At 41.3% G+C, this 18,786-nt stretch overlaps 1 protein-coding gene across 1 annotated transcript; it reads right to left on the bottom strand.

Moving 5' to 3' along the window:
• Positions 1–371: 371 nt before the first annotated feature.
• gtpbp4 (GTP binding protein 4) lies at positions 372–9,954 on the bottom strand. The gene is made up of 17 exons (XM_040049494.1): positions 9,907–9,954; positions 8,847–9,017; positions 8,647–8,750; positions 7,282–7,418; positions 7,051–7,151; positions 6,677–6,769; positions 5,879–6,070; positions 5,122–5,187; positions 4,937–5,026; positions 4,742–4,852; positions 4,574–4,651; positions 4,285–4,336; positions 4,095–4,195; positions 3,165–3,362; positions 2,300–2,365; positions 1,594–1,737; positions 372–918 (listed from the first exon to the last, which is right to left on the bottom strand). Exons 1-17 carry the CDS (start codon positions 9,952–9,954, stop codon positions 766–768), a joined length of 1,905 nt encoding a protein of 634 aa, XP_039905428.1. The 3' UTR covers positions 372–765.
• Positions 9,955–18,786: the final 8,832 nt, after the last annotated feature.

Genomic DNA, 18,786 nt, shown 5'->3' with positions numbered 1-18,786 from the left:
GAACCATCACAACAAAAAGTTGAAAATTAACCATGAAGTTAAACTAAAGAAAGAGATGATTGGTAGGACTGTCCATGTTTGTTATGAAAAAAATGAAAAAATGAACTACAAGGGTTTGAAAAACATGTTGGTGTGCATATTTAACACAAGCAAGAAAATGTGTTATTAAAATGTGAAAGTAAGTTTGGACGTGATGTTTCAGTGCAACAAAACTGCACGTTTGGTGCTGCAAAACTGGCACAACTGTTGCACAACTGAGACAATTATCACCAGCATCTTCAAATCAGGAATATAAAAACACAATAAGGTTGTGTCACCACCTCGTCTCTTTAAGATAAAATCACTCCATAGAGAAAAATATGACAGCTGAGATATTTTAGTTCCGATGTGTTTATTTGGCTCCCGTGTTAATATTTCTCAAGAAGAGACTCTAAAGGAAGCATCATCATCACTTTATCCAAAGTAGAGCCACATACGAGCTGTAAGGCAAAAGGTTTCACTTCACTGATACTGCCAAGAAGAAACCTGACACTGAATACAAATCAGCTTCACACATGAACTACTGCAGTAACACAGTAAGACATTAACCACTGCAAAGTCTCTGCCATTCAATACAGTTATGTTTTCATTACAGCTGAGCTTCACTTCCATGAGCAAATGCTTGAGCTGAAAATTGGTATTAATATAATCACTAATCATGTAAATGGTTCCCCGGCAATGGTGCCAGCAGAGTGTCCAGGTGTCAACAGTCCAGGAAAAGCAGTTTTATCTGCGATCTGTGGTGCCCGACTTCCTCTTCCCAGCCAGGAGGTGTTTGGGTTTGAGGTCAAACACGTGTCTGTCTGCCTCTCCCTTCTTGCCCTGGCGGTTCATGTCTTTCTGGGATTTCTTCATCATCTTCTTCGTCTTCTTCGCCATCTGATGAACAAACGGACAAAGCCAGCGGTCAGTTTACAGAACGAGGGACTCACTTCATGTCATCTATTACATTTTGAACCCCAGACTAGTTACTGCATGTAATCCACTCCTTCCTGTGATTCAACTGTCACTAATGAAAGCAAAAAGAAACCTTCAAAAAAAATTAAATCACACTTGATGCTTTTTAAGAGCTAAAAAATAAGAAATAAGAAGAATGAAATTGTATTTTTAACCTTTTAAATAAGCTGAAACTACTAGTAACGTATAAAACTGCTGATAAATGCAGTAATTCCTGCACACGACAGTATGCAGTTTAAGTGAATCCTTGTTGGTCAAACAAAAAAAGGAATTCAAAGGTAATCAGGTATTTAGGGTTTCTGCTGGTTTACTGACAGCGCTGCAGTCAGCTCAGCCTAAACTGACCCTCTGAGATTAAACATCAGCGAGTCACATTTAGGATCAAATCTTTCTTTGCAGAAGGTAACTGGATTAAAGGTAAGCTGGCAAAGACTTCAGTTATTTCAGTATTGGCCACTTTGTGATTAATTGTGTGAAACAACTAATGTTTACAGATCTCTGATGTGTCCGCCTTTTCATAAAACCTAAAAGACTAATAAGCGAGTCGATCACAGAGCAGATTTTAGTTAAAAGCTGAGCAATGCCACAGCCTCGTACCTTTGCATCTCGTAAACCAGACTGGTCTCGGGGTGGACGGGAGGCGCTCTGGCTGCGGGTTCGGGACGTCGGAGGGGCCGAAGCTTCACGCTTACGCTTCTTAGCGACGCTGCGGGAGCGCCTGGCCTGCTGCGCGTAGTGACTCTGAAAGTACACGACAGGAAACACTTAAGACACAAACATCTCCAAAGATTCACTCATCAAGAACCAGTATGAACAAGAACATGAGACCACATCAACACCGTCAACCCCGAAGAAACACGTAACCACGGAAACATGAATGAGTTTACAAACTCTTCAGTAATGAAAATAAAACAAATGAATCTCAAAACAACCAAACTAATTAAAGAAAATATAAATAAAAGGACACATGTTTACCAAAATAAAATTAGTTCAAAAAAGATCATACTGAAACAAACGTTTCACTGTAACTATTCAAAAACCTTTATATTAAAACTCCAACAGTCCACGCACCAAACCCAGCAAGATTTTATCCTTTATTATTAGCAATAAACAAAATAATATAAAAACCTAGCCTCATTCCACGCCCCACAGTTTGACAACCTTTTTACTATTAAACCACATAGTAAAAGGTTGCCTCTTTTTTATTTGTTACCGTGGGCACCATTGTAATTATAACTTAATATCATTATCATTAATTCAGCTACATACATCCTGTAGGCGCCGATTTCAAATCAGAACTTACATCGTCCTTGTCGTCCATGTCCAGACCGAGGTTACCCATCTCCTTCTCGAGCCGCTTCCTTTCAACCTGAACATATCAGAACAAACACAAACATGAGCTCAGACATCCGTGTGAAACGTGGGCTCAAAAGACAAAAGACAGTCAAAGAACTAAATGGAGTCACCAGCTTGAAGCTTGACGGAGTAACTCTGGGTAAAAAGCTCCACTAGGTGGAGCCTTCAAAATTTGTCCTGAAAGCGGTTCGTTTTCCTTTTTCTTTCTTAAACCTGGCTAAATCACCATGGTAACTGATGATGAGCACATAACCTGGTTTCCATGAATGCCACGTTTCCACTGATTCTTTTTCCCCTGATGTTTTGAGTGCAGTGTCGATTACTGAGGGCACATGCTTCATACGTGCCCGTTTCAAGACATACCAGCTATAAGGACCCAGCAGCTCAACCTGTGTGCACGCTGTCTCTACATATGTTCAGCCAACGATGTGACGTCTTTATATTTGATTCTAATCTGCTGATTCTCACCTGCTGCCAAGTCTCTTATTCTGCTGGAAGTGCAGCCAATTTTCCATGTTCGAAAAACAGGAATAGCGACCAGCAGAGGTGATGAGTAGGAACGCATTCATAATTCTTTCACCTATTTGTCAGCACTTGATACAGTTTAAGCTCTCAGATGTTTGTTGACATCAAAGAAATTAAACACCAACAGGTATTAAAGAATAGGGGGGAACATCTGCTATGTCGGCATATATTTTTATTATGTTTGGAACAATCAATATAAAGTATTTGAAGGCAGCTGTACTTAAATTTGACCCACATCTCAACTCCAGCAGGGTGACGGTGAGTAGCTTAAACTGAGCCCTGCTCACCTTGGTGGCGGTCCTGGGCATGCGAGGTCCATGCACATCCTTTTCTTTCGACTCCAGGACCTTGAGTTGCTTCTTTTCGCGGATCTGTTTGGCAAGAATGCGGATCTCTTGCATCTCCTCGTCCTCGCTCTCTTCGTCAGAATCGTACTCCCCGGCTCGCTCCTTCAGCTCCTCCTCCTTCTCCAGCTCCTCCAGTTTCTGTGAGGGTCGAGAGAAAAACAAACACGCATTTAGAGGACAGAGTTTAGAGGGCAGAAACACATTTGACAAATGCCTTATCCCTCTTTTTCTTCATTAAGCCTTTCTGAGAGCATCCTGGAGATAAATGCATTACATTCATGCTGAAGGCCTCAGTGGTTCAGTTGTTATCATTAAAAGCTCAGAACAGGTTATATTTCTTTAGTTGTTCACATTATCTTCTACATTTTGGAATATCAGTGTGGTCGTAAACAACAGCACGAATAGCTCAGGAGTAAATATAGAGGTATGCATTAGTTATAGAGATTAGTGTCCTCTGCTCGTGTAGCAGAAAACAAAAGCACAGAGGAACCGTAGATGACAGGAAAATGCACTTTCGCTACACAGAAATGAACCCAGTCGCTATTAATCATAAAGGATCTTGTGGTTTTCATTGTTTAACAGTTTGTGCCCTTTGTTTCTTGGCATGGCGGAAGGACCAGTTAAGGGAAGTAGGTTTCCCCAGATTAATCTGGAGGCTGTTACGTTTTTAATGTGAACTTCTCCTTTGTGGAAGAACACAAACACAGCTGTAAACAGCAGGTAACCACAGCCGTTCATTTTATACGACGCTCTAGCCTGCTCAGAGGAAGCGTTCACAGTTGGTGTCCTCGTTTGCACACAGATGTCTGCAGAATCTCAGCAATGTGAACCTTTGCAGGCCTTCGTGCACATGCAAAAGCAGACGCTCACCTTCATGATGCCGGGATCAATGAAATCTGCGATGTTGTGGCCCTCCCACACTTCAGGAATCTTATCACGCTTCTCATCCTCGTTCATTAGATCCCAGTATTCTAAAAAAAAAAAAAAAAAGAACGGCAGTGAATAGATGGTCTGAAATGTCACAGCAGCAGCTCCGTTATTAAAGGGAAGCAGTTCTTACTCTGAAGGTCCAGAATGTAGTCATCACCCAGCTCCAACTCCAGATCTCTCTCCTGTAAGAAGAACAGTAAACATTTTACAAACAGCCGCACAGAGAGAATTAAACTCAGCAGAGGAAGAAAAACTCATATTATTACTCATTTTTTTGCTATTTAGAGTCAAAGAAAGATTATTGTCTCCGGGTTCTGTAAAATAAGCTAAATATACAATGAAATGAAATTAAAGTAAAGAGCTTAAGTAAATGCTTGCCGTCTCTTTTGCTATAAGCCTGAAGTTCCCACCACACCTACCAGTTTGCGTTTGGGTGCGTCCACCTCCATCGCTTTCCTGCGCATCATGGCTCCCTCTGGGATGAACGGAGGCCTCTCCTGAAAACATGAACAGGTTTAACCTTTAACAAATGTAAGAAAAAAAAAGCAAAAGTCTTAAGAGTGCCATTCAAGAGCTGATTGACTGACCTTCTCATCCCTCTTGGCGGGCATGGCCAGGTGCAGCCGGTTGAGAACATCGTGGACCTTCTTGCCTTTCATCTTGGTGTTGACGCGATGAGCGAGGAGCTGGTCGCACGCCTGAAAGAAAGATGGCAGCCGCGGTGAGATCAAATACTTGACACGCTCCGGGACCAGAGCGAGCCCGAGTCGGCTGTTTCTCACCTCGGTTTTAACCTGCATGACGCCCTCCTCTGTCAGGGTGCTGGTCTCGATGACGGGGATTCCCTCTGCAGACAGGTCTGCAAAGATTTTCTGACAACAAAGAGGACATTTAACGTGTTAAGCAAATGCTTAAACACATCCTACACATTCCTATCTTTGAGATGTGCAACCTGTAAACCACCCACCTGGTTCTCCTCAGACAGCTCGCTGATCTTCTTCACGTCACATTTGTTTGCCACAATGATGAGAGGCTGCGGGGTACAAAAACAATCACCACCAGTGTGAGTGCTAAAAAAAAGTCAATTAAACCTGAAAACCCACCAGACCCCCTCAAGATCAGATGTTCTTTTTTCTACAGTAACTTTTGCATATTTGAGCCATGAGAAATTTTAACTTGATAGGAAATGTTTCAGAGCTAGATGTCCTAAAAGTAAATAAGGGTAGGTCAAATTTGGCGCTTTTAAAATATGTGGTATTTTTTTCCAGCATCAGTACAGGTTCAAATCAGGTTCAAAAACATGTTTAAACAACAAACATTTTTGTAAATCCACCCAAAGTGTCTCTTAGCAAAGTCTCACTTCACTCCCTTTACAACTTGGGGCAGTTTTCTTGTGGCATACGACGGCACAGGCTTCTACACACTTCACTAAACACAATCAGGAGACCGGTTGCAGTTTTTAAAACAGCTTAAATCTCTTTTTTTTCAGCCCTGAAAGTGTTTGTGTCATCAACAATGATCATCTGAATTAAGAGATACAAATATTAGACCCATCCCTGCTTACTAACTCGTAAAATATTCATAGTATGACGGACATTTTTTGCGTGACTGCTTAGACTGAAGTTCTTGTAGATAACGAATCAGCTGATTTTGAGGGGGTCCAGTGGGTGAATTTTCAGGGACTGACTCATCTGCAGAGCAGTTATGATATGCTGCCGTCTGACCTTGTTGGCGAACAGGGGTCGGATGCTGTTGAAGAGCTCCAGCTGCTCCTGCAGGGTGTGACCGCACTGCTCAGAAACATCCATGACGTAAAGAACCGCCGCCCTGAGGTGAGCCAGAGCCGTGATGGCTTGCATCTCGATGGTGTTCCTCTCCTCCAGAGGGTGGTCAAGGATCCCGGGGGTGTCCACCACCTACACACAAACACACAGTTAGCATGTGAATAACAACAGGAGGTGGTAGCTTACTAAAATGGGCTTAGATGAGCCTGTCTCACCATCCACCTTTAGGAGAAAACAGCTCCCACTCCTCCTTTAGAGTGAGGGGAAAGCACCTATGCTAGATTTATCAGGATGCATTTGAAGATGTTGAAATCTCAGCAATAATGATCGTAAGGCTAATAAAAAGAAAACAGCTTTCATATAAATTAAACACAAACAGGAAGAATTTCAGCAGCTCTGCAGGTAAAGAGTTAAGATGACCAATCCCATGTTAGTTAGACTATCAGCACAAAAGCTGCTCTATTCTGCCCGAGCGTTGCTTATGAGGGGCAGCCTATCAGATGACAGCTGGCTTAAAGGAAGGGAAATCAGGGTAAAGTGGCTTGTTTCAGTGAGTGGATGAACTCAACCATGCAAAGCCATTCAAAGTGAGTCCAAGAAAACAATGTGTACTGAAACGAGTGCAAAGCTTTCCTTTTAAACCTCATTTTCACATGCTTTACGTCCACTGTCCTGGAGTTCATTTTTACCAATGAGATGATAACCACAGTAAAACTCAGGCGAGCAGGATCATCTCACCTGCCAGCGGAGGTATCTGTAGTCCATGTGACCCACAAACAGAGACTTGGTGGTAAAAGCGTACGGCTGGACGTCAACATCAGCTCTGGTCACCTGACAAGGAAGAAAGCAGTTACACTGTTAGCTACACTGAAAGCAGGCAGATGGAGGCGACTGTTAGCGATTGAAATCTCTGTTCAGTACAAACAGAAAAAGGATTAGGATTCAACTTGTCATTACACATGTAAATATAGAGGGTGACAAAATACAGTCTGAGTCTAATCAGCAGTGCAAGCGCAGTAAGTGCGATAATTTAAGAGTTTAATCAGAAGCTTGCTCGTAAAGTTGGCTCAGAGTGGAAATCAATAATCGTGATAAATGTGTCTGGGATTTACCTTGTTGATGAAACTGGACTTGCCCACGTTGGGGTAACCGCACAGAAGCAGGGTCCTCGTGTTTGGGTCGATGCTTGGCAAACGGGACAGATGCTGACGCACTGAAAGACGAGTAAGCGTTACGTATGGAGACAGAAGAAACAGACTGAACTACTCAAACTTTTCAGCTAAAAGGAAAAGTACGATTTTGGACGGACTCAGCTTCTCAATCACAGCCTAAACTCTGCTCACCTTGCTCCAGGTACTCCAGGCTGGATTTCTGCCGTTTCAGGATGGTGCACATACGCCCGAGAGCAGCTCGCTTCAGCTGCTTACACCGATACAGAGAGTCTCCATACTTCATCAGACGCACGTAGTCTTTGGCAACACTGAAAGAACAAAAGATGCCTCTTCACTACTTTGTAATAGGAGAGTAAGTCTAGACGGGCGTTGGGGTCGTTACTCAGAAAAGTAATGTAGTACAAGTCACTTTTTTTAGGTAATCAATTAAATTACTTGATTATCCTCTGGAGAAAGTGATTCATGACACTACTTTTTGCATTACTTTGAAACACTCGCATAGTTCTGTTTAACAATATAAACCTTCCGAGGACACACAGGAGACGTGTGTGATCATTTTACAGTTTTAATTTTAACACTAAGCTGACAACAAAGTTGAAAACCAGCCCAAACAGAAGCACTTAACAGCGATCAACACATTCGACAGTAGAAATATGTACAGGTGGAAATGGAGGCATCAAAGACGTGAAGTCCTGCTGCTACACTGCAGGTCTGATTACGCTCAGCTTCAGGTTCTTCACGTTGTGTTTGCATGCCGTCTTGCAGATGCTTGCAAGGACCTGACATCCTGTTAGCAGCGGCAGACAGTTTCTTATGTTTGCACTCTACCATCATCCTCTTGTTCTTTGTGCAATAAAAAATAAATAATGGTCATAAGTCAGAGCTCTAGACCACACCATCATTTCAGGAAGAAAAATACTGGCAACTGCCAATGCTTACATGTGATTACAGTAACACACTGATGCAACTAGGGCTGCACAATTAATCTACTGTAAATGCAAGCACTGCCAATAGAACGCAAAGCAAATCAAGCGCTCCATAAATCAGTGCCTGTTCCTGCAGGAGCCAATCACAGCTGTTCTGTAGCTTGAAGTTTCTGAAGGTGTAATCTAAATGCATGAAGGTCAAGAAAAACAATGCAGTGGCTGCTAAACTGAATCGTCTAATGAAACCCAGACATTTACAAAAACAGGCCTATTGAGCGCATCAGCATACCCACCAAGCTCACATAGATGCACTGAAACCAGACTCTCATTCTGAAGGTAAGAAATCAATCAATACACTGAGTAACAAAGGCTTTAAGAAAATGGACAAACGATATCTTATCACCTTGCACAAATATTTTTCCAAGGTTCCAAAATATGCACTGTATGCAAACACCACAGAAGATCTCAAAGCTTTAGATCCATCAGTGAAATCCATTAGTGAATAGAGTGAGAGGCTTTTGATTCAGATTTGTACATCAGGAGGAACAAAGATCTGAAAGCAGTGTTCACAGCACAACAATAACCAGCATTAGATTTTAGATAAACTTACTTGTCAATCAGATTCTTGGCAATGTTTAACTGTCCTAAGGCCAGCTTGTAATGGTCTTTGTCATACAAGACGTTCATCAGATCAGCATAGAAAGGGTGGATGTCCTGAGGAGATGGAAAACATAACGTAACATTAAGCATCATACGAGTTTGACCAGATATTTAAATGAAATGAGTCTGTTTCAAATTTTCTTTTCTTACGTCGAGCTTGGGGAAGTCGGCGAGGATCTGCGTGAGGCGGTCATGGTAGTTCTGCTGGGTGAACTTCACCTTTCGCATGTAAAAGTGTCGGATACGGTGAATCTGGTAATGTTTGTGTACCACCGTGGGCGTCTTCCTTTGGGTTTTGGATAAAGTGACATCGATGAAATCCTGCACAGATTTAAACAGGGTAAAGGTCAGCCACAGATCACCACAAACAAACAATTCATTATAACATCATCTGAAAAAGTGATTTTATTTTTGGCCTCTACTGTCTTTAATTATTTGGCTATTTGAGGTTATATTTATCAATACATGAATAGTTACATTACGTACAAGAAAATTCCATTTCCCTGTAATTCAGTACATTAAACCTCATATAATCGGTTTTCCTAGAATCCAGCCAGACCTCCCTGAGAAACCAATCAGTTTAATGTTTACTCGGCTACCGGCCAAATCAGGCAGCTTATAACACAATTTTATATGACGCTTAACACGAATTATAGTGTTTTTTAAAGTTCGGCATACAAGTTATACTAAAAAAAACTGTTTGAGGAAAGAAGGCAGAGTCTTTCATGAATTTCTTCTCATAGTAGGCCGCCACAACGTGGTGTTTAAAAGGACTGACACCACCGCAGCCACACGAGAGTCATTAGGCCTGTTTTCATGAGGTGATGAAAGTATCTTATACCTGCCGAAGTGAGCAACAGTGTCTCTGCTCACAGGAAACAGAAACGTATGAAACAAACAGCCTTAAACTTATACAGAGGTAAGAAAACACATACGTAAACCTCCAGATTTGTGAATGCAGTTCTGAAAGCGAAAATCAGAGCTACCACCGGCTAACATAGACTTTTACTGGCTGTTTATTCACATGTCAGACTCAGTGTAGCAGTTTTCTGCCTGAAGTCTGCTTTTCTTAAACATGCTGCTCTCTCTTCAGCCCAGTAAGGCACGTGTTTTCTTTTCCACCATCTTTTATCTCCTGCCATCTCCCACAGCGAGCCGGACCGAACCTCAGCCGCTTTAAAACGCGATGTTAGCAAAAGGCAAAACTTACCTTGGCGGTGGGAACCACCATAATCTTCTTAAAATTATAAAGTGCCATTTTGTCGGGACACGTTGTAGTCCGCTGACGGCACGGGGAAAGAAAGCCCGGAGTTCCGCTACAGCCGGAAAAGACTCAGAAAACAGTTTGTGTGTGTGTTTTTTGGACACCGCCCCCTGGCGTCCGGACACAGACACAACAAAAATAGACACAACCACAAGAAATCCAAATCATCAAAAACAAAAATACTGACTGTATTGAATCATTTAGATTTATTCAAGAGACACAAAAGCTTAACAGCTTTTTTCAATAACATTTTATCTTATCTATCTGTGTGAGTATGAGATACATAAAAACAACTTAAATGTACACATGCATATTTAGGTACTATTCATTTATATGTGAGTGTATTTATTTACATGCATATTATTACTTCACAATGTAGTTTTTACAGTGACAATAAAGACATTTATTCATTCATTTAGTGTTGCTATTTATGTAAGCAGGGTTTTCTTTAGAATATTAAAAACGAAAGAATTTTTTTTTAGATTTTCCAAATTATTATTAAACAAAAAATCATATATTGAGATTGATTTACACCCACTGATTCCACCGTATGTCCTACACAAAGGAAGCAGAGTTGAGTTTTTATTTATTTCCTGTCTGTAAAAACAGGTCTGAAAGTAACTTTGGGACTAGATAGGTATTTATTAATATGGGAATCTCATTAGCTTTGTTTGCTGTTTACGTCCGAAAAATTACAGTGACCTATTTTATCAACTGATTTAATTTTTTATGTCATTGATACATTTTATGTCAGTGATGCAGTTAATGACATATATGTGGGGGTTTCTTTTACTAAATTCCGTTTTATTTTGTTTTGCTTAGTCTGAAATATTTGCATTTTTTATTATTTGAATTCATAGTATTTTGTTTGTGTTGTCATTTTTATTATTTCAGATTACCTTTTATCTGACTGAGATATTTGTTTTGTCATGGCAATCTACTTTTTAAAATATTTTTGTTATATATTTAATTAGGTTTTAATTAATTGTTTTATTTTTTCATTTGTATTATTATTACAACTTCTTTGTTTCTTTGGATTTATTTATTAATTATTCGTTGAATTGGATAAACTTTGGTTATTATTAATACTTCAAGTTGCCAGAAAGTGTCTAATTTTCATTTTAATTTAAGGTTGTGTTATTTGTATTATTTTATAAAAAACAGAAAACTTTTTATAGCGCTGTAACTTGGAGTTGGTGACATTTTAATAAAACAATATTTAATAATAAATAATAATTATTTATCATTCACATATATATGTACGTGTGTGTGTGTGTGTGTGCTTGCTGCTTTGACAGCATTGACTCTAGTTTGAAAAACATTCTTGTTGTGATCCGCGCGGAGCGACAAGCAGCCAATCAGCGGACAAGAATAGCCCGTGACCCCGCCCACTCTCCCTGATCACGAGTGGATCCGCGTGCACCCACGGGCAGTGTGGACCAATCAGGACGACCTGCTGCGAGCGCGAGCGAGGAAGAGTAAAAGGAGGGGGGAGGAGGGGAGGGGAGGGGGCTGGAGCCCTGTGTGACAAGCTCTAGGCGCAGAGATAGAAAAACACGCGAAGAGGTATCACTCCGCTGACGGAGAGCGGCTCGTGTTTACATCCGCCTCGATTCTCTGGCTCTGCTCCTCCGGCCTCAGTGAGAACTGAGACTTTAGCGCAAGCTCGATATCCGCTAACTAAGCACCAGAACAGAAAAAGACAAAACAGGACAACATTTTTTCCTTAGCACTTTAAAGAATTTTCCCTCAGTGTCAGCTTTCCTCCTGCACTGATGATGAAATATAGCCCTGTGAGAAAGTCTTTCTTTATATTTTGCTTAAAAATGCAAAATAGGTGCAGCATTTTACTGAAACACGGCAGCTCACGTGGAAATATGGAATATAAGGTAAAAACAGAGTTTGTACAATTCTTTAGAGCTTGAAGGTCAATATTTGGTACGATCACTTTTATTATTTAACACAGCCTCAACTCTGTTAGTCTTCAGAAGTAGTTCTCCAGGTTTCTTGAAGGACATTCAAAGCTCTTCTTTGGATGTTTGCTGTCTTTTGTTCTGTTCTCTGTCAGGATGATCCAACAATGCTTCTGTAATACTAAGATTCAGGCTCTGGGGAGGCCAATCCATGACTGATGGTGTTCCACTGTTTTCTATCCAGGTATGATTTTACTGCACTGGCAGTCTGTTTGGGATCACTGCCTTTCCAGTCAGATATTTTCAAGATGATGTAGCATGAGGGGGTCAAAATCTGATGGCACTATTTCATCAGCATTGATAAGATCCCCAACAATACTTACTACACTATGACAGAGCTTCCAGACAGTTTTATAGACAGATACTGACTGATTTTTAGTCCAGTTCTTGTGTAACCTGGAACACCTCAGCCTTTTCTCCCTGTTTCCTTTGCTTAAGAATGACTTCTTGACAGCCACCCTTGCACTGAGAGTATTTCTGATGAGGCTTCAGTAAACAGCAGATGAATTATCCGAAGGTCCAGGATTCACCTCTCAGGTCCTGTGTCAGGTCTTTGCTGGATTTCATGACAGTTTTTAGGTCTGTCACTTGTACAGGTCACTCCGATTTGTTAAGAACACACTGCACATCATGCTTAGGTATGCCATGGTTTCAGCTAATAGCTCTTTGGGAATCCCCTTGTTGTTGCAAAAAGTAACGTATATTCCTGTCAAACCATTGTGGGAGTGGGAATAAATGTGTTTTTTTGACAGGCTATTAGTAACAAAGAGCCTGGAGATAGAATCTGAAAATTTCTTCACTTGGTTGTCTGTTATGTGTGGACACAACACAGGTTCATCCCGTAAGTTATGTGTTTTTTTCATCCATAGGTCAGTGTAAAGCTGCTTAACAAACATTCCTGTGAACATGGTGAGGTACAAGGACTGGACTGAAAATGAGTGAAAAAGCAGCCAGTGTCAGCAATAAAAACCCAGAAAAACTTCTCTTTACTTCTCTTCATAATAGTTTTGTCACGCTATATTCTTATTTTACTGACTCATAAGCTGTTATACTTATTTCCTATATATTTGTTGTGTTTTACTTCATTCTCACCTGCTGTAACAAATTCATTTGTCAGCAGTTATTTTAAAAAGTTGTCTTGTTTGTCTTTTTAAGTCAAAAAGATTATATTTAGAAAATAACCAGTAGCCCACACAGGAGTGGATATACCTTGGTGGCATTGTGAGAGTCGTGTTTTTCAGTAAGTTTAATACCTGCTCAGGATGGGTGTCACTTCCACGGTCTCGTGGCTGTCTGTCGGTTTGTATGGCGGGGGAGCCATGTCTGATGTGGTGCTTATCAGTACTGGGGCACCACAGCTGACTGTCCTGTCTCCATTCCTGTTTACTTTTCACTGTTGGGAAAAGAAGTGCTCTGATGACGCTGCAGTGGGTGGGTGTATTAAGGGCTGGCTGGAGTTGGAGTGCAGGGAAAAAACCTCCTGAATGTCAGCAAGACAAAAAAGAGTTGGTTGGCTTCCAGAGGAGAGCTACAGGTACTTGGGTGTTCACTGGAATGGCAGACTGGGCTGGAGGACCAACACTGATGCTGTGTATGAGCAGACTCTGCTTTCGGAGGAAGCTCAGTGTGCGGCAAGGGCGCTGTTTACTTTGCAGTTGACTGCTGGGTGGACAGCATCGGTGCCAGAGATGGCAGCAGGCTCCACAGGATCACTGGCCAGAATCTGGAGGCGTCTGAGTCAGTGAGAAACAGGAGGTCACTGAACAAACTGCTCTCCACCATGCCCCATCACACCTGCTCCGCTCCACACTGCAGAGGCAGCAGAGCTCATTCTTCCTCAGACGTGTTCAGCCTCACTGAACGAAGAACGCTTCAGGAAATCATTCCTACTGTTCTCTGTAAAACTGCATAACAGGTCTGTTTTTCTGTGTCAGGTAAACACACCTGTCAGGACAGCAGAGTCCACATACCTTCTTTGATTTATACTGCATATATTATTAATTAATGCCATTTGAAATACTCTTTCGCACAATCTGAGTCTGAATTTTGGATTTTTTAAGTTAGCTTCAGTTCTGTCTTCTTAATTTGTAATCACTGTTGTGTATATATAAAAACTCTTTGCACCACCTCAAACTATAAGATGTGTCTGTCTACCTATTATACAGAAACATAACACAATAAACCTATTTAACATGTAGCGTTAGTCTATTGACATGAGATAAACAATATAAGCCGCCTTTAAAATGCTCTTACCCGAATAGAAAATCCTCATTTGTCTTGGACCTTCTTATATTTACGAAAGTCTGTCACAAACTGACTCGCCCTCTCAGATCTTAGATGCCGAACTTTGAGCTATCAGCTTTCACAGTTAAAGCCCCCAAACTGTGGAAGATCAAAATATTAGGGAAGCAAATGCTACAGATAATCTCAAGAACACGTTTTTATTTACTAGTCCTTTTACCAAATATTGAAATTAAGAATAGCAGTGCACAGCCATGCCTGTTGAGCTCAGCCACGTTTGGTAATCTAGCAGATAAAGACCATTTGCATGCCTTCCTGATTAGTATCAAAATTTCCTTCTACTTTTTTAAACTAACATTGTTTCTTATATATATATATATTCTTTGATTATGTTTTGATGATTTATTTTTACTTATGATTATTTGTGTGTATGTGTGTGTATTTCTGATAGGTTGCTTGTTTGATTAAATGCCTGGTTTAAGATGTAAGTGGCCCCATTTTTAAATATGTGAATACCTTTGAAGCTATGTGATATTATTGGGCTTTATTAATTAAAATATTTATAATGAAGCTCTGGTCTTTGGTGGACACTTAAAAAAAGTTTTTCGGAGCCGCTGAGATGTCCGGTAAATCTGCGCTATAGACGATCTTTGCGCTGCACACGAAAAGGAAAGGAAACGCCGACTTCTCCATTCCAAACCCCCCTCTTCTCTCTCTCATCTTTAGCAGGAGCGAATGTTTGATCGATCGGAAGCTGGAAGACGAGTCACGTTTATTTCTCACTTTTTAGGCTTCCCCTGATTGTTTCTGGACTGGCCTCCCTCCCTCAGAGCCTGCTGTTGACCGTGAGGGATTTTGCTTCCAGACGCCAGTTTTCATCGACTGCACAAACTTGATAGGCAGGCAAGCTAGCTAGCTAGCCACCTAGCTAACTTGCTAACTAGCTTGCAGTGTTGTTAAGGGGGACCTCGTTTTCCTTTCTTTTCCCCCCCTTCCCCGTGTCAGTGTTGGAGTGTTTTTGTCATTGCGCTGTAACTGGCTGTGGGTGCGTCCCCTGACACCTGAAGACTGTTTGCTGGTGAAGTTTGAGCCGGTTGTTCGCAGCTAGCGTGCTCGATACAGCTTGCTAGCTCGCTAGCTAACACCCTGCGCATTTAGCCTGGAAGCCAGTTCGAGGCCTCAGTCCAGCACCACCTCCAGCAGCAGCTACCACAGTGTTTGCAGAGCCGTATAGTGAGAGTTGACAGGTGAGTAAGAAGCTGTTCTCTGTCATTAAGGGGAGAGGGGTGGTAAACAAACGGTCAGGGGGCAAGTTAGCTCTCTTGCTAACTAACTGATTCAAATCGGTTGGGGGTTGGGGAATCCGCGAAATCACGCCTGAGGTCGCCATCTTTCATTGGATGCTGCTGCAAACCAGCTAACAAGACATGGCTGCTACTTTGCAGTCGGCTCAACTTTACCACACAGGCGTCGTGGCTACAGTAGCTGTGTTTTTTCTTTACCCACGCTCAGGCCGCACTTCGTCCTCATCACGGCGCAATTATTAAAGGAGTGTCGCTGAGTTTGGCCCCTGGCATGTGAGCTGCAGTCACTGCCGGCTGTCAGCTGCTAAACGCGCCTGCATTGCGTCTCCGCTGGAAGTTATGTTTTTTGACTTGTCAAGTTGATCCAAACAAATGCTTCTCGAGTGTGGATGGACGGAGGTACACGCTGATTAGCAGCTGATTAGCAGCGTTTACAGACATCCAAGATGTCTTGCGACCATCCTCCAGCAGCGGTAAGCAACCGACTATAAATACAGTCCTGTGGACCACCCTTGCATTTTTCACCGGTAGAGTTGAACCTCGGCCTTGTTTTAGAGCACCGGCTGGGGGTCATAAATCACCTGAAGTGATTGAGCAGGGTGGAAACACGACAGGGGAGGAGTGAGCAGAGCTTGTTTTGGTTCAGGCCCTGTCTAAACCTCAGGATTGAGTCACTGCATCTGTAGAGGAAATGGGATGTGGTTTGATAAGGGTCACTGTTTGTTGAAGGGTTGTATTGAGGGGTTAAAGTGGGGATTCGGGGGGCAGCCTCAGGTGTAGTGGCAGCGGGGTTTCTGGACTCAAAATGGGCCTTTTTGTGATGAGAAAAGCGGTTGGTCTGCATCTAATTACTTAACAGACATCTCTTGTTTTCTGGTGTTTTTGTGGATTTGTTCACAAAATATGTACTCAAGGTTAAGTAAATTAACCCACCCTTTAAAAACATTGCTTATTAAAATGTTTATTATCAGTATTGTCGTTTTCCTTTGGAATAACTTTGAAATAAGTTGTTTAACATTGTCTGTATTGTGTGCTCTGAGGTCTGTACTAGGAAGCAGAATTTGGACTTGAGCAAGATAACTTCAGGTGTAACTCTGGGTCTTTGGGGTTATGTAGGTATTTTTGTTGTTAAGGCGATACATCGCTTGCTCCAGAGCAGGTTAAGTTCAAAATAAGAATGCTCAACAGGTACGAAATAACTATCCATTTATCAGTCAGCTCTTTAGAAAGTTTTGCTGCTGTGATTGCTCTGACCTCGGGCAGGAAGGATTGTTTCTACATGACTAAACATCTGCACATTTATTCTCTGAAAGAGTGACACAATGAATACACACAGGTGAGGTTTTTGTGTCTCTAAAAGTACTTAGTACAAATACCACTATAGCTGGTCTCCTCACTGCAGTTATAATAACAGCAAGATGAAAATAACTAGTGGCTAAAGGTGATAACTACTGAACCTCTAACCTCTAACCATGCAGTTCTTATGATAGATATAAGATTTGGAGCTTATTCTTATATTAAGTTGCTCATTCAGTGCAACCTCTACCATAGTAGAACAAAAATATTATTCTACTGCTGTTAGTCCTCTTTAACCATGGGAGACACAAGAAGAATATTTAAAGTACACAAAACATGGATGTGAATGAAAAGTTAATGCGCCCTCTGAATATTGGAAAAAAGCAGAAAAGAGAAGCTGCTGTAGCAGGTAAACCCGAGTTCCACTCAAGTTCCACTGTAGACTGTAAAGGTGTTGTGTAGGTCGGATGTGGGTCCACCTCTGCAGTGCTGCCGCTGTCCTGTGGCTGTGCACCAGTGCAGATGCAGGGCTGAGCTCGATTAGACAGCTTTATCTCTCTGTGGCAGTATCATGTCTTAGAATTATGGGAATTGATTAATCTTACCCTGGACATACTCTAAAGTTCTCTTCTTCATTTGATGAGCATCACTCAAAGAGATTTGAGGAACAAATTTATTCCTGTTTAAAACTATTTTAAAACTATTTGTTTTGTTAGGAAATTTGAAAGTAGATGTGTTCACCAACCAAGCACCATCACCAATACTGTGTTTTATTTTATTTTATTTTCTTAAAGGATGGTAAACCAGTATTTTTAAGTAGGGTTTAATTTACTGAAGCTTAACTTTTTGTTTGTGAAATCCACAGAAACAACAGCAGCTAGCATAAATAGAAGTGACGTGTTATGATGTTATGGTGACCAATGCTGAGGGTATTCTGGCACTTTGAGGCGTCACATTAAGTAATTTCCTAATTCTAACCGCGGCTCTGGCCTTTCTGTGTGGAGTTTGCTTGTTATTCCTGTGTATGTGGGTCCTCTCTGCATACTCCACGTTCCTCCCACAGTCCAAGGACTGCTTATGTTAAATGGTGATTGTAAATTGGCCGTGGATGTGAGGTAGATTAAATGTGGCCTTGTAGTCTAAAGCTCTTTGAGAGGGCAGCAAGAGTTGAAATTTGCTATAAATGTGTTTTCGCTACAACTATATGCATACCAGTCGTGCTTATGCATAGGTGCGCATTAAAGGTCCACTCTATGCCAGCAAAAATCCTACACACTAACCAATGTGAATCCTATTTTTAATTTTTGGTCTTTATTTCTTCACAAACTGTTTTTTATTTTTTAATGTTCAGGCTCCATCTGAAAGTAAAAACCTGAAACTTTTTTGCACACATCAAACGACCCCCCCCCCCCCTTTCCATCTTTAATAATAGAGCTTTGACGTGGTCAGGCTGTATTACCTTCTTCGTATTTTCTAAGATTACAATTTTATCTCTGAGTTGGTCACTCTGCTCTCAGCACACTTATGATTGTGATTGGTCAGATGCTGCCAGTGTTAATTAGATTAAGTTGACAATGGCCTTTGTGTAATCAGTTGGCCTAATTGTTGATGTTTGGTGTAGTTAAGCCAGATAAAATAAAGAGATCTGGGCATTTTGTTATGCCTTTTGTAAGTACAGGTATAGGTGGAGTTAGAGTGGGATTGGCTGGGGGGGCTCTCTAAGTTCAGGTATAGTGAGGGTGAAATAAACAAGAAAAGAATTTGTATTGAGTTGTTTCTTTTTGAGCAGGCAGTTATGAGCCAGCCTGTGTGTTTATCCAAGTTCAATTTGACTTAATATTTATAAGCTGTTACTTTAAACCACAGTACTACACACTACCAGGTTAGGCTGCCTTATTGCTGTGCGATTAATGAAAATTACATTTCACTTACAGTTTTGGCTTCTCACAATTATCCATGTTAAATGTTTTGACAGACTGATAATATTTCAGTGACGACCTGTAGAGCGACCA

Source organism: Simochromis diagramma, unplaced genomic scaffold (assembly GCF_900408965.1).
Source record: "Simochromis diagramma unplaced genomic scaffold, fSimDia1.1 OVJJ01000355.1, whole genome shotgun sequence".
NCBI classification, from domain to species: Eukaryota; Metazoa; Chordata; class Actinopteri; order Cichliformes; family Cichlidae; genus Simochromis; species Simochromis diagramma.
This window is presented reverse-complemented; position numbering and strand designations above follow the sequence as displayed.